The sequence below is a fragment of the Enhydra lutris genome, unplaced genomic scaffold (assembly GCF_002288905.1).
Source record: "Enhydra lutris kenyoni isolate GAN:26980312 unplaced genomic scaffold, ASM228890v2 scaffoldscaffold39, whole genome shotgun sequence".
NCBI classification, from domain to species: Eukaryota; Metazoa; Chordata; class Mammalia; order Carnivora; family Mustelidae; genus Enhydra; species Enhydra lutris.
In genome coordinates, this window is record NW_019154123.1 from 9,642,876 (window position 1) to 9,668,896 (window position 26,021).

The following is a 26,021-nucleotide window of genomic DNA, read 5'->3' on the forward strand; positions in this document are numbered from 1 at the left end:
AATACACATTTTGTATGTTATACAGGATTACATGCTGCATTTTTACACGAAAGTAAGCTAGAGAGAAAATGTTATTAAGAAAATCATAAGAGAAAATACGTTTCAATAACTCTACTTATCCAAAAAAAAAAAAAAATCCACATATAAGTGGATCCATGCAGGTGAAACCTGTGTTGTTCAAGAGTTAACTGTAATGTTAAAAATATTTTTTTCGGGGGGAGGAGTCAAGATGGCGGAGAAGTAGCAGGCTGAGATACTTCAGGTAGTGGGAGATCAGCTAGATAGCTTATCTAAAGATTGCAAACACCTACAAATCCAACGGGAGATCGAAGAGAAGAAGAACAGCAACTCTAGAAACAGAAAATCAACCACTTTCTGAAAGGTAGGACGGGCGGAGAAGTGAATCCAAAGCGACGGGAAGATAGACCGCGGGGGGAGGGGCCGGCTCCCGGCAAGCGGCGGAGCAACGGAGCACAAAATCAGGACTTTTAAAAGTCTGTTCCGCTGAGGGACATCGCTCCAGAGGCTTAACCGGGGTGAAGCCCACACAGGGTCAGTGTGGCCTCAGGTCCCGCAGGGTCACAGAAGGATCGGGGGTGTCTGAGTGTCGCAGAGCTTACAGGTATTAGAACGGGGAAGCCGGCTACAGAGACAGAGCCGAGGAGTAAGCTCTAAGCTCGGGGTTACCTTGAACCGGTTGCAGGCTCGGTCAGCTCGGAGCGCGGCCGGAGGCAGGGTGACGGGAGTAAATCGGCGCTGTTCTCTGAGGGCGTACTGAGGAGTGGGGCCCCGGGCTCTCGGCTCCTCCGGGCCGGAGACCGGGAGGCCGCCATCTTCATTCCCGCCCTCCGGAACTCTACAGAAAGCGCTCAGGGAACAAAAGCTCCCGAAAGCAAACCCGAGCGGATTACTCAGCCCGGCCCCTGGTAAGGGCGGTGCAACTCCGCCCGGGGCAAAGACACTTGAGAATCACTACAACAGTCCCCTCCCCCAGAAGATCAACAAGAAACCCAGCCAGGACCAAGTTCACCTACCAAGGAGTACAGTTTCAATACCAAGGAGAGCAGCGTAATTCCAAAGGAGGAGAAAGCAAAGCACGGAACTCATGGCTTTCTCCCCATGATTCTTTAGCCTTGCACTTAATTTAATTTTTTTTCTTTTTTTTTATTCAATTTATTTTCTTCTTCTGCTAAATTTTTTTAACTTTTACCCTTTTCTTTTTTAACGTTTTTTAACGAGTTTATCTAATATATATATATATTTTTTTTTCCTTTTTATATTTTTTTCTTTATTGGTTTTCTTTTTTTAATTCTTTTTTTTTTTTTTTTTTTTTTTTCTTCTTTCTGAACCTCTTTTTATCCCCTTTCTCCCCCTCACGATTTGGGATCTCTTCTGATTTGGCTAAAGCATATTTCCCTGGGGTTGTTGCCACCCTTTTAGTATTTTACTTGCTCCTTCATCTGCTCTTATCTGGACAAAATGACAAGGCGGAAAAATTCACCACAAAAAAAAGATCAAGAGGCAGTACCAAAGGCTAGGGACCTAATCAATACAGACATTGGTAATATGTCAGATCTAGAGTTCAGAATGACGATTCTCAAGGTTCTAGCCAGGCTCGAAAAAGGCATGGAAGATATTAGAGAAACCCTCTCGGGAGATATAAAAGCCCTTTCTGGAGAAATAAAAGAACTAAAATCGAACCAAGTTGAAATCAAAAAAGCTATTAATGAGGTGCAATCAAAAATGGAGGCTCTCACTGCTAGGATAAATGAGGCAGAAGAAAGAATTAGCGATATAGAAGACCAAATGACAGAGTATAAAGAAGCTGAGCAAAAGAGGGACAAACAGCTACTGGACCACGAGGGGAGAATTCGAGAGATAAGTGACACCATAAGACGAAACAACATTAGAATAATTGGGATTCCAGAAGAAGAGGAAACAGAGAGGGGAGCAGAAGGTATATTGGAGAGAATTATTGGAGAGAATTTCCCCAATATGGCAAAGGGAACAAGCATCAAAATCCAGGAGATTCAGAGAACCCCCCTCAAAATCAATAAGAATAGGTCCACACCCCGTCACCTAATAGTAAAATTTACAAGTCTTAGTGACAAAGAGAAGATCCTGAAAGCAGCCCGGGAAAAGAAGTCTGTAACATACAATGGTAAAAATATTAGATTGGCAGCAGACTTATCCACAGAGACCTGGCAGGCCAGAAAGAGCTGGCATGATATATTCAGAGTACTAAACGAGAAAAACATGCAGCCAAGAATACTATATCCAGCTAGGCTATCATTGAAAATAGGAGGAGAGATTAAAAGCTTCCAGGACAAACAAAAACTGAAAGAATTTGCAAACACCAAACCAGCTCTACAGGAAATATTGAAAGGGGTCCTCTAAGCAAAGAGAGACCCTAAAAGTAGTAGATCAGAAAGGAACAGACACAATATACAATAACAGTCACCTTACAGGCAATACAATGGCACTAAATTCATATCTCTCAATACTTACCCTGAATGTTAATGGGCTAAATGCCCCAATCAAAAGACACAGGGTATCAGAATGCATAAAAAAACAAAACCCATCTATATGTTGCCTACAAGAAACTCATCTTAAACCTGAAGACACCTCCAGATTTAAAGTGAGGGGGTGGAAAAGAATTTACCATGCTAATGGACATCAGAAGAAAGCAGGAGTGGCAATCCTTATATCAGATCAATTAGATTTTAAGCCAAAGACTATAATAAGAGATGAGGAAGGACACTATATCATACTCAAAGGAACTGTCCAACAAGAAGATCTAACAATTTTGAATATCTATGCCCCTAACGTGGGAGCAGCCAACTATATAAACCAATTAATAACAAAATCAAAGAAACACATCGACAATAATACAATAATAGTAGGGGATTTTAACACTCCCCTCACTGAAATGGACAGATCATCCAAGCAAAAGATCAACAAGGAAATAAAGGCCTTAAATGACACACTGGACCAGATGGACATCACAGATCTATTCAGAACATTTCATCCCAAAGCAACAGGATACACATTCTTCTCTAGTGCACATGGAACATTCTCCAGAATAGATCATATTCTCGGTCCTAAATCAGGTCTCAACCGTTATCAAAAGATTGGAATCATTCCCTGCATATTTTCAGACCACAATGCTCTGAAGCTAGAACTCAATCACAAGAGGAAATTTGGAAAGAACCCAATTACATGGAGACTAAACAGCATCCTTCTAAAGAATGAATGGGTCAACCAGGAAATTAAAGAAGAGTTGAAAAAATTCATGGAAACAAATGATAATGAAAACACAACAGTTCAAAATCTGTGGGACACAACAAAGGCAGTCCTGAGAGGAAAATATATAGTGGTACAAGCCTTTCTCAAGAAACAAGAAAGGTCTCAGGTACACAACCTAACCCTACACCTAAAGGAGCTGGAGAAAGAACAAGAAAGAAACCCTAAACCCAGCAGGAGAAGAGAAATCATAAAGATCAGAGCAGAAATCAATGAAATAGAAACCAAAAAAACAATAGAACAAATCAACGAAACTAGGAGCTGGTTCTTTGAAAGAATTAATAAGATCGATAAACCCCTGGCCAGACTTATCAAAAAGAAAAGAGAAAGGACCCAAATACATAAAATCATGAATGAAAGAGGAGAGATCACAACGAACACCAAAGAAATACAGACAATTATAAGAACATACTACGAGCAACTCTACGCCAACAAATTTGACAATCTGGAAGAAATGGATGCATTCCTAGAGACATATAAACTACCACAACTGAACCAGGAAGAAATAGAAAGCCTCAACAGACCCATAAGCAGTAAGGAGATTGAAACAGTCATCAAAAATCTCCAAACAAACAAAAGCCCAGGGCCAGACGGCTTCCCGGGGAAATTCTACCAAACATTTAAAGAAGAACTAATTCCTATTCTCCTGAAACGGTTCCAAAAAATAGAAATGGAAGGAAAACTTCCAAACTCATTTTATGAGGCCAGCATCACCTTGATCCCAAAACCAGACAAGGATCCCATCAAAAAAGAGAACTACAGACCAATATCCTTGATGAACACAGATGCAAAAATTCTCGCCAAAATACTAGCCAATAGGATTCAACAGTACCTGAAAAGGATTATTCACCACGACCAAGTGGGATTTATTCCAGGGCTGCAAGGTTGGTTCAACATCCGCAAATCAATCAATGTGATACAACACATTAATAAAAGAAAGAACAAGAACCATATGATACTCTCCATAGATGCTGAAAAAGCAGTTGACAAAGTACAGCATCCCTTCCTGATCAAAACTCTTCAAAGTGTAGGGATAGACGGCACATACCTCAATATTATCAAAGCCATCTATGAAAAACCCACCGCAAATATCATTCTCAATGGAGAAAAACTGAAAGCTTTTCCGCTAAGGTCAGGAACATGGCAGGGATGTCCATTATCACCACTGCTATTCAACATAGTACTAGAAGTCTTAGCCTCAGCAATCAGACAACAAAAGGAAATTAAAGGCATCCAAATCGGCAAAGAAGAAGTCAAACTATCACTCTTTGCAGATGATATGATACTATATGTGGAAAACCCAAAAGACTCCACTCCAAAACTGCTAGAACTTGTACAGGAATTCAGTAAAGTGTCAGGATATAAAATCAATGCCCAGAAATCAGTTGCATTTCTCTACACCAACAACAAGACAGAAGAAAGAGAAATTAAGGAGTCCATCCCATTTACAATTGCACCCAAAACTATAAGATACCTAGGAATAAATCTAACCAAGAGACTAAGAATCTATACACAGAAAACTATAAAGTACTCATGAAAGAAATTGAGGAAGACACAAAGAAATGGAAAAATGTTCCATGCTCCTGGATTGGAAGAATAAATATTGTGAAAATGTCTATGATACTTAAAGCAATCTACACATTTAATGCAATTCCTATCAAAGTACCATCCATTTTTTTCAAAGAAATGGAACAAATAATCCTAAAATTTTTATGGAACCAGAAAAGACCTCGAATAGCCTAAGCAATATTGAAAAAGAAAGCCAAAGTCGGTGGCATCACAATTCCGGACTTCAAGCTCTATTACAAAGCTGTCATCATCAAGACGGCATGGTACTGGCACAAAAACAGACACATAGATCAATGGAACAGAATAGAGAGCCCAGAAATAGACCCTCAACTCTTCGACAAAGCAGGAAAGAATATCCAATGGAAAAAAGACAGCCTCTTCAACAAATGGTGTTGGGAAAATTGGACAGCCACATGCAGAAAAATGAAATTGGATCATTTCCTTACACCACACACGAAAATAGACTCAAAATGGATGAAGGATCTCAATGTGAGAAAGGAATCCATCAAAATCCTTGAGGAGAACACAGGCAGCAACCTCTTCGACCTCAGCCGTAGTAACATCTTCCTAGGAACATCGCCAAAGGCAAGGGAAGCAAGGGCAAAAATGAACTATTGGGATTTCATCAAGATCAAAAGCTTTTGCACAGCAAAGGAAACAGTTAACAAAACCAAAAGACAACTGACAGAATGGGAGAAGATATTTGCAAATGACATATCGGATAAAGGGCTAGTGTCCAAAATCTATAAAGAACTTAGCAAACTCAACACCCAAAGAACAAATAATCCAATCAAGAAATGGGCAGAGGACATGAACAGACATTTCTGCAAAGAAGACATCCGGATGGCGAACAGACACATGAAAAAGTGCTCCACATCACTCGGCATCAGGGAAATACAAATCAAAACCACAATGAGATACCACCTCACACCAGTCAGAATGGCTAAAATTAACAAGTCAGGAAATGACAGATGCTGGCGAGGATGCGGAGAAAGGGGAACCCTCCTACACTGTTGGTGGGAATGCAAGCTGGTGCAACCACTCTGGAAAACAGCATGGAGGTTCCTCAAAATGTTGAAAATAGAACTACCCTATGACCCAGCAATTGCACTGCTGGGTATTTACCCTAAAGATATGAACGTAGTGATCCGAAGGGGCACGTGCACCCGAATGTTTATAGCAGCAATGTCTACAATAGCCAAACTATGGAAAGAACCTAGATGTCCATCAACAGACGAATGGATAAAGAAGATGTGGTATATATACACAATGGAATACTATGCAGCCATCAAAAGAAATGAAATCTTGCCATTTGCGACGACATGGATGGAACTAGAGGGTATCATGCTTAGCGAAATAAGTCAATCGGAGAAAGACAACTATCATATGATCTCCCTGATATGAGGGAGAGGAGATGCAACATGGGGGTTAAGGGGGTAGGAGAAGAATAAATGAAACAAGATGGGATTGGGAGGGAGACAAACCATAAGTGACTCTTAATCTCACAAAACAAACTGAGGCTTAATGGGGGGAGGGGGGTTGGGGGGGTGGGATTATGGACATTTGGGAGGGTATGTGCTATGGTGAGTGCTGTGAAGTGTGTAAACCTGGCGATTCACAGACCTGTACCCCTGGGGATAAAAATATATTATATGTTCATAAAAAATAAAATTAAAAAAAAAACAAAAAAAAAAACAAAAAAAAATGAGAAAATGTAATGACATATATAATTGTAACTCAATAAATCTGTTTAAGAAAAAAAAAATATTTTTTTCGTGTTTTCAAGAACCTTAAAGGTTACATATTGATAAGTTACAGTAAGACTTTTTAAAATTATCCCTCCCTTTCTATTCCATCAGCAATCACAAAGGTGCTCTCAGTTCTCTCACTGACACTCGGGATCCCTTGGGTTCACACTTCCCTTCCACTTCCACTCTGGCCACAATGCCCAACGTTCCTACCAGAGATGACCGCTAGGTGGTGCCATGCCTCCCAGCCCTCTCGTTTCTCTAGGGAAAGGAAGCATTCGGAGCCTGCTGGTGTCTTATCGCTTCAACTTTATGAGATACGCAAGAGGACTTATGGTGAAAAAAGTTCTCACATTGTTGAACTTGTTAAGTACTTGGTGCACTGGCTGGCATAAAAAGCAATTAATTCCTATTAAAATGTTAGTTATGTTATTACTGATATATTGATTATGAAGAAAAGTTTTCTTTGAATTGGTTTAATGGGAAATAGGGCATTTTTAGCTATGGACATCCAAACATACACACAGATGGATTTCCAACTGCAACTAATATATATGTAGGACCCCTTAATAAAGAGACCACAAAATTGTTAAACAGGAGTTTTCCCCACATTGCTCTCTTAGCGGGGGCTATCATGCCACGCCACAGAACTCCTCTTTGTGCAACACTAGGCAGAACATTTTACATAAAGTAATGACTTGGTATTCTAGTCTTTTTTCCCTCAACACTTTGATCTGCTTCACTTAAACAAAATAAAGCACTTTTAAACTGTCCATTCAGTCAAGACAATGATAATGTATGCAAATTAACTCAAGCATAATTTTAACCTTTTATCTCCAGATTCAAATGTATGAATTACAAGGCTTTGGGGATTAAAAGAAAACCCAGAAAGTCTCTTAATATTTAGTCAACAACCTGGAAAATGCAGGATGATTTTGAGGGAGAGAGAGAGTTACTTATAAATATGTGGTTCATATCATTCCAGAAAGGAAAAGGAAGAAAATACACACCATTATGTGAGAAAACTAGAAATTTCTCCACCCTGACATAGAGTTTTAAAGGTTTCAGGCTTTGGGAGCTATGGACCAACTCCGTGATTTGGGAGTTCAGCAGTTAATCAGTGCTAAAAGAATTTGCAGTTTAAACTCATTATATTGAGCTGAGATTCCATGCCCCCCAATGACCTGCTTCTGATTAGGGTACAATGGCTCCTTGGTTAGCTTGTAAAATCAGCTACTATGTAATTGTAAGGAAACACAATAGCTGGTTTCATAAGAGTTTCAGGATACATGCTGAGTACTCTGGTTCCAAATCAGGTCGGTGAAGAAAGATGCTCAATTTGGTATGAGAAGTTTTCACATCACAACTCCCGATGGCACTTCTTCTTCTTCTTCTTCTTCTTCTTCTTCTTCTTTTCTTATTTATTTATTTGACAGGCAGAGATCACATGTAGGCAGAGAGGCAGGCAGAGAGAGAGGAGGAAGCAGGCTCCCTGCTGAGCAGAGAGCCCGATGTAGGGCTCGATTCCAGGACCCTGGGATCATGACCTGAGCTGAAGGCAGAGGCTTTAACCCACTGAGCCAGGCGCCCCCCGATGGCGCTTCTAAAGCTAATGTGAAATGACTAATTTGCTACCAAGGAAGCTCACTGTCAATTATATGCCGTAACAAAACAGGTGAACAACTCTGTATTTTGAAAATAGTGTTTGTACCAGCGAACCGAAATGAGCTACTCTAATTTAAACCACAGTGCTTTGGTTAAGCTCAGTTAGCCAGAGAAACTATATAGGACTGTGTGTATATATATATATATATATATAGAGAGAGAGAGAGAGAGAGAGAGAGAACCATGATAGAGGGGTCATGGGCTGCTTCTACATGACCAAATGCATATTCTTTTTTTTTTTTTAAGTATTTATTTATTTTAGAGAGAGAGCATGAGCAAGAGGGGAAGAGGGAGAGGGAGAGAGAGAATCTCAAGCAGACTCTACCCCGGGCCTGGAGCTGGACATGGGCTCGATCCTATGACCCTGAGATCAGACCTGAGCCAAAACCGAGATTTGGATGCTTGCTTAACTGACTGCACCATCCAGGTGTCCCCCCAAATGCATTTCTTTTTAAATTAAAGCCCTCTGTGAAACTTAAGCATGAGGAGTATTGTGTTTCATAACATTTACATTTTTGCCAAATATTCAACAATTTCTAGGTAAAGAAGAATGTCTCACAGTTAGCAGACGAAGGCCAAGGTTCTTAGGGTACAGTTTTGTTGTACTCAAAGGTGATGTGTGGAGCACTGTAAGGAAGGTATTACTAATTATATATTGACTGAAACAGTCTTTCTCAGAATTCACAATAGGAGTATAAACCACTGAAATTAAGGAAGAAATGTGTTTAAGTTTGCATTTTTGCTCCCCCAGTGGGGCTCTAAGAAGTCCCCTGAACAACAATTGTCATAGATCAAATGTGCCTGATATATCTTGTTTCCTTCTTTGGTATCTCCTATTAAAACATCCTGTGAAGGAATCATTCCCCAGTTATTTATATAATGGTTTGTCTTTTCTATTTCTTTTCATATGTAAATTTGTGTTTTCAGCCTGTGCTTTCATCCCAGGATAGACTCCTCCTTAACCTTGAAAAATAAACAGTGAAGGGGACACCTGGGTGGCTCAGGTGGTTAAGCATCTGTCTTCAGCTCAGGTCATGACCCCAGGTCCTGGGATGGAGTCCCATATGGCTCCTTGCTCATCCGGGAGCCCGTTTCTCCCTCTGCCTGCCACTCCTTGTCCCCCCTCTCCCCTGCTAGTGCTCTCTCTTTGGCAAATAAATAAATACATAAAATCTTTAAAAAATATGGGAGATTTAGAGGAGAGTTTTGTGGGGAGAAGTAAGGCAATGACCTCTTTTCTGAAATTACACTAAGTGGACGAGATTTCAGTGTTATAACATGACAGCTGAATCACAGAGTGGCCATTTCCTAGTCCGGACAAAATCACAGGAGTATCAACTTTGGAATCCTCTTCATAAAAATGTGAAGAGTGAATAAAGCAGATCCATTTAGAACGGGCATAACTTCCTCGAGAGGGGCATTCTAAACTTATGAGCTCAGTCAGTTACTTATAGGTTCATACAAAGACATCATTATTCTAGTTACCCACGTGAAATCTATACATGTAATTCTCGTCAGAACAAACTTTTCTCTCCACTTTTTTTTTTTAAGATTTTATTTTATATATTTATTTGACACACAGAGAGAGAGAGAGAGAGAGCGCACAAGTAGGGGGAGCAGCAGGCAGAGGGAGAAGCAGGCTCCCTGATAAGGAAGGAGCCCGACAGGGAGCTTGATCCCAGGACTCTGGGATCATGACCCAAGCAGAAGACAGACGCTCAACTGACTGAACCACCCAGGCACCCCTCTTTGCATGTTTTAGGTGATTATTTTCATGATTGCAAAATAGGCACCAGTGAATTTACTAGAAGGATGATGCCTTCACAATGAGTTACAAAGTTAACTGAGTTATAGTTACAAAAGTTAACAATGAGTTACAAATTGTGCAAAGCAATTCCCGCCCTTCGTTTCCCAGTCTCCTGGATCGGACTGTGCTTGTGAAGTTGTGTCTTTGGGGACTGCAGGAAACTGGCATGTTGGATTCTTTGAAGGAACAATTCTGGCCTTAGTTGGACTGTGAAGGCATACTACTTTTAGGTAATATACCTGCTTCCAAAATAAGTCATTTGGAGTCCCACAGTGGGAGTCATATTTTTCCTATTAATTTCCATTAGATCTTCTGGAGGTCTAAGTTCTACTTGGCACTGGCTCTCAATCATTGACTTTAAGTTAATTCATTCAGAATTTTTAAATAGACACTTTTACTTGGAGAAGTACCATTAAAGTAATTCTGTGGTAAATTATTTAGAAAAATTGAAGAAATATTTTAAGGTATGGATACCCTTCTATTTATTAATGTATTTGGCAGATATATATTCCTATAGGCTAGACTTTCATAAAACGATGCCACACTCATCTGTCCAGCAAGCTGCATTGATCTGCCGCTCCTCATGTTTTCCTCAAATTACTAAATGATATCATGTGTGCCTATTCTGTTTCCTGAAGAACACATTCTCATTGAAAGGTAAAACAAAAACACAATAATAAAATAAAACAGAGGGAGAGCAAAATCAAATAATATACTTTGGTTGCACACCTTTCTCAATGTTTTAAAGTTTTCTTGAGCTGGAATTAAAAAAAAAAAAAAATGGAAAGGTCAAACTGGAAGGGCCGACAGCTCAGACTGGTTAATTGTTCACTAACTGGTCAGCGGTTGCCCCGAGTAGCTGCATCCAGGTGGACACAGCCTGATGAGGTTTCCCAGCCTGCGTGCACCGGGGCTGAACCACATGACCCACTCTGGCCAATGCAAGCGAACAGAAGAGACCTGTGCCATTTCTGGGTCTGGCCCCGAGTAATGCAAAGGCCGCAGTGACCCTCCCTCTCTTAACTGGTGGGCTGACTGGATACAAAGCGCCTGGTGAGGGACTGTGAGTTCCAGATGACTTTGAGGTCTGGGGGATGTCACGGCCATCAACTAGAGGAAGCCTGGATTCCTGAGTCAGGTGAGAAGCCACCACCTGTACGCTATGATACGAATGAGCTTTACTGCACGAATCGTTGATTCTCCTTATTGTATTAAGTTACCGAGACTTGGGGCTGTTTGTTGCAGCGTTTGGCTTGACTCAACTGACAGTTTCTTAGTGACCATTTAGGCCAGAGATGGGGAACTGGAGGCCCGCAGAAGGAAAGCAGCTTTCTTCCGAGTCATACAACTTCTATGCGTATTGAGTCTAATGCCGCGTATTCTTTGCTCTTTTTTGACAGAACCCGGTTTTGGTTCTTTGGTCTTTTCCCCATACATAATGCTGATATTTTGTCCCATTGAGACAGCGGTGTGGCCAAGAAAAGAAAAAACGCGAACTGTACAACCTGGAATACAAATACGCTTCGGTAGTAGCCCTAGTCAGACCCGGAACTGTTTATGAATCCTGGCAAAACGCAGTGACACAGATCGGTGACCATATGCTCCGCTTTTAAAGAACTTAATCTTCCGAGTGGAACACGTAAGTGGGATTACCACATCACTAAAAGCTTAGCATCTTGCAGATGTTCATCTCAGAATTTTTCCTTAATCATTTTCCTCAATGACATGGAAACTAAATCCTTTAAATCCCAATTCATTTCACAGAACTGTGCAAAGGGATCCTCTACGGATCCCTCCACTGTCGCAGACTTGTCATTAGGATGGTGTGCTGGCCTGCCAATTCATAATCTTGAGGTACTTCACTTCTCCCTTCCACCTGGCATCTTGTTTGCTTCCGATTTCTGACTACTTGGCTACTGTTCCCTCAGTCAAAGCCACCACTCCTTTGGCATCCCAGATTGTTGAGTTTAAATGGTGAGCAAATAAGGTGTCTCCAATCTGATGGACCGGAGGCCTCCAGCTCTGCCTGCTGAGCACAGTCTGTGCTGTGGTGTAAGCAGACTGTCTCTACCATATGTTATCATCTCTGCTGTCTATACCCTTTTGAGGAACTTCACGGGAAAAGCACTATGAGAGACATTTATCCTGGGACTTTGTGATTTGTTTTTAATTTTAATTTAATTTCTACCAACTTAGCTCATTTAGAGCAGTTTTAATTATACCACCCACTGACTCTATGTTTTATCAGTTGAGCTTGGGTTTGGGATTAAAGGGCTAATGGAAGAGAGATTGTCCATGTTCAAGGATGACCAGGGAAATATTATTAGACTAGCAGAGTGCAAACAGTGAAATATATACTGTAGTAAAACATTCAGGATTATTCTAAAAAGACCCAGGAGATCCAGTCCTTGAATGAAAAAACAGAATAAAATTATGTTTCAAAAAAATCCTAACATACAGAGGTAAAGTATTCACAGATTGATTGAGAAATGTTAAAAAATATTGCTTCTTTCACCTGTATTCTTATTGTTGTTGTTGTTAGAGTGGGAGGAGAAAGAAGAGTGAAGACAGGGGTAGAGGGGGAGGGGTAGAGGGAGAGAGAGGATCCCAAGGAGGATCCACACCCAGCACAGAGCCAATGTGGGGCCCGATCTCACAACCCTGAGATCACTCATGACCTGAGCTGAAATCAAGAGTTGGATGCTCAACTGACTGAGCCTCCCAGGCACCTCTTTCACCTATAGTCTTAATCCTTCTCCATAACAGTGTGTATAAGCACATAAAGGAAATACTGAGAACATTTTATTTCAATTGATAAGAAGGCCTCCAACTACTTACAAGGATGAAACTGAGTCTGAAAGGAATGGAAATACTATTTTGTACATCTGAAATGATCATGGAGTGATTTCACAGATTTACTCTCAAACATGGAACAAAGGAAGCCTGAAGAACCATTACGTGTATAGAAGACTGAAAACCATGTACTTGAAGACATTGTCCCAGAGCTAGTCGGTGACCACAGGGTTATTAATAGATGGATGGATTTTCGAGCAAATGAAAGTACAATTACTAAGAGAAAGGACAAGTCAGATGGCCAAACTACAGTAGTTCTGCAGTCTTATCCTCTTGTTAAGGAGATGTCTTTCCTGAAACATTTAGGCACAGTGGGTTTTTGATGACACATGACAAGTAATAGCATTAAGGTTAAGAAGATTAAAGCGAATGTTATTCTGGAAATTCAGTATAGCTTTTGCTGTAAGTCGGGATGCCTGAAGGAAACCAACTCTTTTAGAAGAATTATGTTCTGATTTGTAGCACAGTGCTTTAGTGGACAAATGTACTAGGCTGAGATTCAGAATACCAGCATTTGACTCAATTTTATACTATTCGATTCTTTCATTAATTCTGTAATCTCAGGCAGGAACTGCTGGGACAGCGAGTTCCTTCATCTGTTAATTAAAAATTAAATGAAATGAGGTGATGTAAACAAACTCCCTTGCTCCTAATACATAGTTAATAAACATTTACATCCTTTCCTTGTCAGCGGTCGTGCTACTAAATATGCAGTTGACAAGAGAAAATAAAATCTGTTGAGAAACATTTTGATTTTTTGACTGAATCTTATTTGAAACACATACTTGGAATGGTTGATGGAAGACTTCATCCCAAAGAAAAAGTCTACTTTGTGCAAAGGGAATATTCTAACTTATTTAGATATAGCAGTCATTTAAGTTATATTCCTAACCAATGACTGGATTTTTAGTTCTGTGAATGAGTAAATTTTCTTTGCTCCTCCCTTTAAGTCACTTGTAATCAAAGGAAAATCTGAGTTTTAATCGGGGTACTTAAGATCACTTCCAGTCCTAACATTTTATTCTGTAGGTATGGAAACTCGTGTGTGTGTGTGTGTGTGTGTGTGTGTGTGTGTGAATTATATTCCAGGCAGCATGCATAAAGCACATACTTTGTACTAGCAGTTTGACTAGGAAAATGATTACAAAGATGAATAAAATATAGCTATGGCTCTCAAAGAACTTATATATATACAATGGAGTTCTCCACTGATAATTTGGTTGAGTTCTTCAATGATTTATTTTTTTTAACTTTTTCATGAAAGTATAATATATGCAAAACTGTGCACAAATAAAAAGTATACAGTTTGAAGAACTACCAAAAAGTTCTGTGGTTCATTTTCTCTTACATGTGAAGTTTGTTTTCCCATGAATCCCATCTCTTACATGTTTCCCATGAATGCTCCATTAACCTAAGATACGGCTGGCATTCACTGCTCTAGGATTAAGGGACAGAGGAAAATGTGTAACTTCACTCTGATGGATGTACTTACACTAAGTTTCCATTGGATTTAGGATTCAGTTGGCATGGGACAGACGTTGCAGTTCTTGACCTCCCTTGCTTCCTTGCAGAAGGATTGGACCAGTTTTTACCTCTCTTGTCTTTAACTAGTCTCCTTTTCTAGGACATGAACTGAGCAACTTGACTCCAAGAGTATGGTGAGAGTTAACAGAAGGCAATATTTGTAAAGTGCTTAGCGTACAGCTTGGTTCACAGGAGCTATTATACCATTAGCAGCATCAACATCATCTTCACTTCATAGAGCCTTGTCAAGAGGGTGGGCTCTGTTACCCGCATCTACAGCTGAACTTGAGGGCAGGCTCTGGGCTTCTATGGTGGCTGAAACAACCATCAAAAATGGAGTGGAGAATGGAGGACCCCAGGTAACAGTGGGGCTGGGTGGACGATTCCTGGTGGTTGCAGCCTAGGTAGTTTTTCATTCTGAAGGAATGGGCATAAGTCAAGTCTTTGTGTGTGTGTGTGTGTGTGTGTGTGTGTGTGTGTATGCAAATGGGATACTTTGTTATAGGCTGAATGAACATCTGCTGCTCCCTGCAGGATGGAAGTAACCAGAAAAGAAGGGAAAGAAAAACTTTTTGTCTCACTTATGGGATGGCAGGTGGCCTTTTATCCTCTGCCTTTCTCAACTCGGCTAGCCCCTGCTTTCCCCAAGGAGCTCAAAAATCTAAATGTTCACTGTTCAACCTGAAAACATAAGCTGAAATACCTAGATATCCTCAAAATGTGGCTGATCTCTTTGCAGGATATGTCTCATGCTGTCTGACTGACAGATGGCTACACAGGACAGAATTCAGCCATGAAACAAGAGCCCATTCAGGGTGGTTTAAAGCTTTTTATGTGTCCTCTACTTTATTTGTTTTTATTTTTTAATACGTGTTTAAATAAGATTTGTTTTCTAAGGAAATGTTGCTGCGATATGATTGCACAGCCTACAATGATGTGATTCCCCACAGTTCATAAAATCACTGGTTTTGCTTCATTTGTCTGACAACTACCTCTGACCACCCACCACTTTTCTGGATCTTTCTTATCTCAACGCTTCAGTCCATGGGTTGCCATGGAAACCATCATACTATTACAGTGTGGTCTCCCTCCCTCCTTGACCCCCTCACACAAACACTCCCACACACAATAATTGATGAAGCCTGAGCAGCACTTGACTAGAGCTGAACCACTCGGTCCTACAGGAATCTAGAATGAACCAAGAGAGCTTCATCTACTCCCCACTTGAACTGAGGAGCTGCTATCTGTGACCATTTCTTGCCATTTGGACAGGAAAGAAAGACAGCATGATGACTGAAGGAGAGAGAAATGGAGAAGCAAGGAAAAATAAGAAATGTGGAGAAAATCCAACCTAACCCAATTATAAGAATTCCTGAGACCCAGGTGTGTGCCCGTGCACGTGTGTGTATTTCATTTAATCCCCTAAGATACTGGGAATCCTTACAATAAATCTCCTCTGACTCTGATGCTCTATTTGAGTTGGATTTTTATTGCGTACAGTCAATGCCCTTATTCTAAATTGCCCGCAGACTTACTGGGATCCTCAGACCCTTTGCCAATGCCCCATACTAGTTCTGTTTTAAAATAAGGATGTAAAAAAGAATCAGTCTGTAAAAAAATAACCTTTTTTCTTCCTAGGAGTAGGGAGCCTTCATCTCTCTGAGGCAGGAGAAAGAGAATCTCAAGGTTAGACAGGAATGGGTCCAGGGGAGTCCATTCCACCCCGAGATCTCTCAGGGGGAAAAGATGGGGACCAGACTGATAGTAATGGGGGAAATGAAACATTAAGGCTGGGTAATCGCTAGAAGAAAAGAGGACACTGACGGTCTTTTGGCTGCAGTCAAAGCAAGTGAGAGGTTCATTAGGTGCCAGAAATTCAACAGCAATCTTCATTTACTGAAAGCCATGGACGTGAACACAATGCTGGACTCTGGGGACCCTACCTAAAATGCAATCTTTTTCCTTCAAGGTAATATGTTTGCCACAACTTCTGCACACACAGACCAGTACGAGAAAGGTTTCGGAACCTAGGAAGTATACTGGGTACAAGTAGAATTTCTAGGCCGTTATTTACTGAGCTTTTCCTATCATATCTGACACCATCTTAAGCACCATTAAACTGTATGCAGGTAAAACAATTGACAATAAGACATTTCTTATAGAGAGAGTATCCTAAAATACACAACTGACAAAACACCTGTTGCTCCCAGGATAGCAGGGGAAGCTGACATGATCAGATGACACGAGAGTCCTTCAACATGCAATTTTCAAAGAACAATTACCTCAAAAAGGCACAGAATTAATTATGTTCTCTTATTACACAAAACTGGGCTGCAGATGCACACCTCCAAACAGGCTACTCTTGAAGAGCTAAGTATCTGGGCTGCCAGATACGATTTTTTACATTATTATCATTTGGTAAATCATTTTCAAGAAAATTCCTTCCAAGTAGCCTAATCTTTTTCCAGTCTGAAATGGGGACTAAATTTAAACCAAGTCCCTCCTTTGGAAATAGCTCTCTTTTCAGTACAATCTTGAATTAAACTGTAATATAATCACATAGGTGGCAAGGATGTTGGCAAATCAGAGACTTCAACTGGAAGATCTACTCAGGCTTGTTTTTATCTACGGGAGGAAGCAGAGTCAAACCTCATGGATATAGTACAGCTTAATTACTTAAGAAATTGTCCAGGGCCAAGTGGTCCAATGGACACATTTCAATAGTACTTGGGAATTAGATGCTTTTTCCACTGCTATTTGTGTTTGAGATAGGGGCTGCCCATTGAAAACTTCAAACAAATTAAAGATTCACCTCGGTATATGAAAGACATGGGGTCTAGACCCAGATGGAAATATGAATTCACATTCAGATACCACTGAAGCTAATGCTAAAGACCATGAGATTTACTTGAGTCGATTCCGCCACACACATTAGAGACCTTATACCTCACAGCTAACCATAAAGTGCAGCAGACCCATGTGTTACGCTTTGATGAAGTATTTTATAAACACAGGTCAGCTGCGTTGCTAAACTCGGGAATTCTCCACATGTAAATTTGTTTCACACAGGAAGTTTGTAGTCTTCTACCCTAGGCAATAAATGTGAGGTGAATAACAGTCCAGCATGATTTCATGGTTAAAAGTATTGATTCTCTACTTCCTGGGGGGCATTAGTGTTATAATATTTCATCTATTTTTACAGAAAATATGTGTGTGCTTAGATTTGAAGGCAGATCCTTTTTCATCCTAATAAAACTTACTATCCCAGACTACCTGGAGGAATTATATTACCTATATTGCAAGGGTTTTTTTTTTTTTTTCCCTTATTATTCAGCTTAAATTCCTCCTATGGCTCTTGAAAACCTCTCATCTTAAATTTGAAGGAAGTGAAAAACAGACTTTCCAACTTAGATATTCTTTCAATATGTTCTTTTAAATCCTAACTACAATACTTTCTTTGGCTTTGTTACTTCTTAGGAAGGTAATTCTGAATTCTCTTAACTTTTCATTTTATTTTATTTTTTGAGTACACCATACGCCCAACGTGGGGCTTGAACTCACGACCCCGATATTGAGAGTCATTTGTTCTACCAACTGAGCCAGCCAGGTGCTCCTCTTAAATTTCATTTTATTTTATTTTATTTTTTAAAGATTTTATTTATTTATTTGACAGAGCGAGAGATATCACAAGGAGGCAGAGAGGCAGGCAGAGTGAGGGGGAAGCAGGCTCCCTGCTGAGCAGAGAGCCCAATACGGGGCTCGATCCCAGGACCCCGGGATCATGACCTGAGCCAAAGGCAGAGGCTTTAACCCACTGAGCCACCCAGGCGCCCCAAATTTCATTTTAAATTATATTTCAAGGCTATGTGGCTGCCGTCTTCAGGACTTTATTCATTTTATCAAAATTTCACGTAAGTTCCAGTTCCCAAAGTAAACTTTTTGAAATTCATTCATTCACTCATTGAATGTATATTAAATGTTAATTCTACATTAGGCTCTGACTTAGGCACTGAGGCTATAGTCTAGAATAAAACAAAGCCCACATAAAGTAGACATTCTGCTAGGAAAAACTGGCCACGAGCAAGCAAATATACATATTAAAAGAACTTCAGATCTTGCTAAAAGCTCTGAAAAAGACCAACAAGGTGATGTGCCAGAGGATACGCTGGAGAGGCAAACTCCAGAGCAGGTGGTCAGGTGAGGTGGGAGGAACACCCCTGCAGGAAGGGAAAGTGGGCCAGTTTGCTGGAGTGGGAGCCAGACTCAAGATGTCATCAGATGGATCTGAAAGGCAGGCAGGTGTTGCAATGCATAGGATCTTCAAAGTTATGGTCAGAAGTCTGGATTTTATTAACAGTCTGTGGGGATCCATGTGAAAAATTCTGAGCAATGGAATGACATGATCCAATTTATAGTTTTGAATAGGTTGCTTCTGGACCCTTGAGGAGAGAGGGTGGTGAGGGAATAAGAATAGAGGCAGGAGGACCACTCAGGATACCACTTCTCGTGTGTCATGGTCAGATTCTTTCAGCACCCACCACACCTACATGCACACACACACACACACACACACACACACAACCCCCACAGGCTGGTGATGGCAAGTTGACTCTTCAATTACTATGACAATCTGCATTCCACTATATTTATTTATATATGTTCTAACTACTGCATATGATCACTCTGGAACTTTTGCAATAAATTATGGTTATACTTGCATTTGTTTCATTTGAAGGTCACTTGAGAATTTGCAGTGTTCAATTTTTATAACTGCGCTATTTAAGCATGGTGCTTGGTTTATATAGAGAGTAGATGTAGATTGTGGGGAGCTGGGATGTTAAGGTAGTGTGGAAGTTTTAAGCAGCTATGATAGGTCAGCACCTTAAACAACCGCAGTATGATCAAATACGTCCAAGTGGGAAGAAGCCGCTGAATGTGAACGTCCTCGAGGGCTCCCTTGTCTCTGCCCCGGGGTTCTTCCCTGAACTTAGCTGTAGCCTCTTGTCCTATATTGGAGATGGGCATTCAAAGTCCTTCTCCTAGAGGTCACTGACCCTCAAGAAACTGGGGAAACACCCCTTCCTCTACTAAAGAGGTGGAAAATCTGAAGGAGGAGACTTTATTATTTTTTTTAAGCTCATCAGATTACATGACAATGAGAAATTGAGGGAAAATGAGGTAACACTTAAAACTGAATAGGTTTCATCATTGATAACCCCTCAGTAAGAATTTATCTTTCCTTAAAAAAAAAAAGCAAAACTATTTTATTTACTTATTTGACAGAGAGAGACACAGCAAGAGAGGGAACACAAGCAAGGGGGGCGGCAGAGGGAGAAGCAGTCTTCCCGCTGAGTAGGATGCCTGATGCGGGACCAGATCCCAGAACCCTGGGATCATGATCTGAGCTGAAGGCAGATGCGGAACAACCGAGCCACCCAGGCACTCCTAGAATTTCTCATTCTTTTTCAACAACCATTGCTGGTTGTTGCTCCATAACCACGATACCACCCCTCAGTCAGTGTCTACCATGTGAGAAGCACATCTGTATTTATACATAGCTATATCGATATCTGATTTTCAGTGTATTAGCATTATTAACTTTTGAAAACAGATATTTTAGATACTCTTCAATCATTTTATTTGTTTTATCACAAATTCAAAATTCTTATATTAAGGCACTAAATTTCATAACTAACAACAAACAAGTTTGTGCTAAAGCCAATTTTATAGGGTCTACCATGAGAAGTAGTGAAGCAAATTTCTCATAATCTGCATGGACAGAAAGAGCTAAATTAATCCACGCCATTGTTGGAGCTATCCAGGAGCTATAAATAAATAAGGCAAAGATAGGAAACACAGGGTGCCTATGATGCATAATCAGTATGAGATCCAAACCATGCTAGCTAGCCTTTCCATAAACTAGAATATTATATATTTTAGTTAATTTTCCGATGAGAATCGAATGAGCTGTCATTCTAAAGTCACATAATTTATCATAGCTCTAGGAGTTATATCTTACCACAGCTACATACATACTCCTTCTAAATTTTGACTATTTTTTTTAAAAGATTTTATTTATTTGACAGAGATCACAAATAGGCAGAGAGGCAGGCAGAGAGAGAAGAAGAAGCAGGCTCTCTGCTGAGCAGAGAGCCCGATGCGGGGCTGGATCCCAGGACCCCGACATGACCTGAGCCGAAGGCAGAGTCTTTAACCCACTGAGCCACCCAGGTGCCCCTAATTTTTGACTATTTCTTAAAATGCTTTTCTGATCTTTATTTCAAAATGGGTTGACCATCAGTCTTCTCTTTACCCTGATGTTCTGTGTCACCTAATAATGTGTAAGTTCCAAGGGGTACCAGGTGAATCCAGAGGCAGAATGAGAAAGACAAAAGGCAGCCAAAGAGTGGGGGATAAACTAATACATATCAGAAATAATGGGGAATTGGAGATAAAGAAAGAGCAAGAAAAAGAGAGTGATGAGAGCAGGAAGAAAGGGCTGAACAATGCAGCAGAATGGCCACTTGATTTTTAAGAATAAGGATATATAGTTATCTCACATTTATATTGTTTGCATTTCCATTATGCAAATGTTCCTTCCTCTACAACCCACTGATCACCAAAGGCTTCAACCCACTAAAAGTCCTGTGTGATTAGATATTTTTGTTTGTGTGTACATGGAAATTAAGGAAAGATGCTGGGTATCCCATTGATCTTACAGCAGAGTTGCAAAGCAAGAATTCATAACCATAGGTCACCATCAGAATACAAATGTACCATGAAGTTGGAGTACGCTTATAAAGACCGAAAGACTTTTCCCCCAGGGTATGGAATTATGGGGAAGGGTGGCCTAAATTTATCAAGCCTTTAGAAGGCATACCATCCCAACATCTTGAAGGTATATGTATGTGTATATATATATATGCGTGTATGCTGTGTATAAAAATATATACATATATATATATAAATATAAAGATACAGAGAGATTGAGAGAGAAAAGTTTTGAGTGATAAATGACTAGGAAAAAAAAAACAATAAAGGTTTCAGGGGTAAGTTCCAGTTCCCATTTGCCCTTAAAAACATAGCTGAAAAGAAGCAATACTTTTGGTTCCAGCTGTAATGAAATAGCTTGTATTGAACTAACCCTCAAGTAAAAAATAAAGCTGGACAAAATGCATAAAATAACAGTTTGAAAGCACTGGAGCAGTCAGCTCAGGGAAGATTTGAAGGGCCGTGGTCCCTGAGAGAAGAGGGGCACACCAACACGTGCTCTGCATTTATCCAGGCATCTTCTGGAGAGAACTCACTATTTCGTTGTGAGGGGGAATAGAGCAGAACAGAAAGGAGTCATCTTCCTGGCAAAGGAGACTGAAATGACGTTCAGGTGATACCGAAACCCCTGGGATTTGAAGAGTAGAAGCCCATGGAGCAGGTAACTGCATCCGTGTGGACTTGGACACATGAGCCAGCTGCTAACATGAGCGCATGCACAGGGTAGTGCTCCAAGCCACTCGGAAGATGAGAGCACCTGGGAGGAGCGGAGATTTCAGCCACAATGAGTGCTGAGGAGATGGAGGGAAGTTCAAGCCCCACCAAACAGGAGAGGCCCTGGTAAACGTCTCAGGCTTTCAGCTGAGATTCCAGAAAGAGCACGTCTTAAGGGTGGAGGCTGTAGCCCCAGATGATGGGCAAAGCTGAACAGAACAGCCTAACAAAACCTAAGAGGAACTCTGGGCATGATGAAATTGGTTGGTTGGAACTCGATCTGTCTGCCAAGAGAAAACCTTACCTGAGTGGAGGAAAATAATAGAATAATTTTCATAAGACACATCTACATTTAAACAAAAGTATGACATCTGCTAAAAGGAAGGAACCAAACGGCCACAACAAAACAAAACAATGCAAGAGAAAGAACAGATAATGAAAATAATCCCACAGGCAATTCAAGTATGGGAGTCTAAAAATCACTCCAATTCATGTTCTGGCAAATAGATAAAAGGGGATAAAGATTTGATCAGAGATACAGATCCTTATAAAGGAATCAAATAAAAAGAAGACAGGGCTTGAGATCCATATCTTCCACTTTAATGGGCCAAGGCATGTTGGCTCTTTCTCTCTTCCTGGATTTCTTCTTTCCTCTCTGGTTCCTTCCACCCTCTCGCACATTTCCACACTTCAAAAATAGTTGTCCCATTAGGTTGTCTTAGAGAGTACAAAAGAAAATTGTAGTTTTAAAAGTCCATGTGTCAAGGGGCACCTGGGTGGCTCAGTCGGTTAAGCATCTGATTCTTGATTTTGATTCAAGTTATGATCTCAGGGTGGTGGGATCGAGCCCTACTGTGTGCTCAATGAGGAGTCTGATTGAGATGCTCCCTCTCCCTCTGCCCCTCCCCCCACGTTCTCTCTGTCTAAAATAAATAAATAAATAAATCTTAAAAAAATAAGTCCATCTGTTGAATCAGAAGATATGAAAAGTGTCTTCAGCAGAGACAACATAACTAATAGTGTATAAAATGACAGCTATCTGTGTTCAGACTCTGTCCCAGTCACCTATAAGTCTGTGTGACTACGCACAAGTAACTTAGCCATTCTCAATCTGTTTTCTGTTCCATACAGATTGATCGATACCTTACAAAATCATTTTAAGCACTAAATGAGATGTTTATTTAGGCAGAGTGCTTAGCACAAACAGATTCCCAACAAATACTGATACCTCCTTTTCTGTTTGCTATCATCCATAGAGAGCACACATTCAAAACTCGTTAATCTCCAACTTCAGAATGGGATACCATCTATGTATTGACTGTGACTTGATATCCTCAACGAAGATGAAGTGATATACAACTTCTATTCTCTACCTTCCAAAGTGAGGAATATTAATGACTAACAAAATGCCTACATAATATAGGTTTGTCAACACAATAGTTCCTTGAAGTCTCAGGGGAAAAAAAAATCGAGTATTGCAAATATCTGGGACAAAACTCAAGGCAGCAATCAAGGCTTTTGTTGTTAGAGAACACTATTCATGCTCTGGCTTGCCTTTCAACAATCATGCCTATTAAATCATTTGTGTCTCTGACACATGTAATGAAGTCATATTCGCGATCAGCTTAATCCCAGGGTGCAGTGTAGCACCTATTTTGTTAGGAAAGCTGTTTGTATAAACTGAAACATGCAGCAAATTTATAATTTCATAAAATGCTCATTATACTTTCAGCGTGACAATCTTTGGCTTGAATCTTTTTATGTATATTTAGTCAATTTAAGATAGACTGTTCTGGGTACTGGTTAAGAAAAAGATTATTTTTAAGCAAACTCCCTAACAAGCAAGCAGAATAGTAAATAGTTACAAACACAGCAAACTCTGAGCCATATATTCTATCTGGAAATCCTTAAATTCTGGAGAAAACACACAACTGCAGCTAAATATTATATGTCACTGAAATTGACTCTAGTTATAAGCACATGAAGGTAAACAAGAAAGAAACTGAATTAAGGGAGGTCATCTATAAACAATACTTTTTTAGAATGCTGACAAATTCCACCCTTGACGTCTAGCTAATTATTTGGTTGTTCAACTAGTGGCTGAATAATCATACCTTATCCATTCAGAGACTTTCACAAGGGAAGTCATGACATGGGCTTTTATTGTTATAAATGATCTCCAGGCCCCATGGTTTAGATCTCAGCATTAATTAGCAGTAAGACTTACATCACTCTCATGACCTTCTCGAAGGTTGTATGTGAGATCATGCTGAATGTCTTCCATGAATTTGTGAGCATATTCTGGGTAAAGGTCTAGCACTTCAAAGAGTCCTTTGAGGATGATACACTGAAGATCACAGTAGGTTAAAGCCTTCACATCAGCATTGGTCTTGATCACTTGGTCCTTAATTGATAGGTTTGCTCCAATTAAGTCCCCTTTCCCTTGAAACAGTGAAAAAAAGAGACATGTCACTTCCAAAGAAAAGCAAGATGGGACTGGAAACTTCATTTCACTTATAGGCTTCCCTTCTCTGAGATGACACTGCAAAAGAAAAAGACACCTTCATCTCCGCAGCCCTGAGATATGGGGCCTGGTATTTCTTTGTTTGGTGGGGGAGCTTCCTGTACATAGTAGAATGTTTACCACCATCTCATATTGCCAACCCCCAGCAGTGACAACCGAAAATATCTTCTAACGTTGTCAAATGTCCCCTGGCAGGCACAACTGCTCCTGGTTGAGAACGGTGGTCTGGGGGATAAGAACTAGGAGAGCAGAGTTGGGAACGGTCGGTGATAGATGGGCTCCAAACAGTTCCTCATGGCATTCGATAAATGACTTTAGACAAAGCAGTTGACATTTTTGTCACAGTTGCCTCAACTATTCAGGAGAAATAATAATGGCTCCAAGGGAGGGGGGGCACTGTAGAAGACCATGAAAATGTGTATTAGTGATTTTGATTCTAACACAATAATGGCTTCATCATCAGCTTGCTAGCACTCAGGTTCTTTTATTTACCTCCGAACACCTCTACAAGAGAGAGGGTGAGGAGGGAGGAGGTGCCCTCCCTTCCTAGCCTCAGAACAGGGTGGGGCACAGAGAGGTAGGGGACGTCAAGGACGGTGAAACCTACCAAATGAAAATGTGAAACACAACCATATTTCTAACACTCTGTGACAGCGTAAAAGGCCAATTTTCCCATCAAAAATGAAAGCAAACAAAAACTATGAGGTCTCGGCTTGCGCCACTGCAGGGAGAGACACCCACTACCACTTTGTCACCCGCTCCTGCACCTCACCCAGCACCCCTGCTATTTGCCCTAAAATGCCTCTGCCTCTCAGTCTAAGGCTGGATTCCTCCTCCTGGGAACTAGCTTGCTTCCTTGAGTTTGCTGATTAGATCGTATTGGACAATGTATTTGAATCTTTAAAGTCTTTGGGTTCATTTGAATCCATTTAGCCTAGCAGGAAGGTGAGCATCAATGTAAGAGCTAACAAAGAACTGATTGCAGCTTCAGATATTTTGTTTTATTTCATTTTTTTAAAAGATTTTATTTATTTATTTGACAGAGAAAGATCACAAGTAGGCATAGAGGCAGGAAGAGAGAGAGGGGGGAAGCAGGCTCCCCGCTGAGCAGAGGCCGATGCGGGGCTCGGGGCTGATCCCAGGACCCTGAGATCATGACCTGAGCAGAAGGCAGAGGTTTTAACCCACTGAGCCACCCAGACGCCCCTCGAATTTATTTTAGACACAGCCATTAATTCACTCGGCATCCGTGTGAGATACGTGAAAGAAAATCCTTTCCATCCTCAGACAAACCTAGGTTTGCCGCGGAAGTATTATGACCTACGTTCACAGAGGACACTGGCATGAGATTCATGGCTACGACTTGGGAGTTTCTTGGCTTTGTCCTCCTGCTGGGCTTGAAATTTTATTATTATTTTCTTAATGGCTGCTTTGCTCCATCTCAACAGGGAATCAACAACCAACCATGGACCCAACAGAGAAACCACCAAGGAAAGAATATCTTAGGAACCGTATCAAACAAATTGTCTGTCCCCCATTCAGT

General features: G+C 40.6%; 1 protein-coding gene across 1 annotated transcript in view; it reads right to left on the reverse strand.

The window, feature by feature from the left end:
• LOC111155055 (potassium voltage-gated channel subfamily H member 8) overlaps positions 1 to 26,021 on the reverse strand; it is a 388,581-nt gene that overhangs the window by 39,956 nt on the left and 322,604 nt on the right. Inside the window, exon 11 of the mRNA XM_022515084.1 lies at positions 24,182 to 24,396. Within this exon, the coding sequence (XP_022370792.1) occupies positions 24,182 to 24,396 (215 nt within the window). The remainder of the gene's footprint in view (positions 1 to 24,181; positions 24,397 to 26,021) is intronic.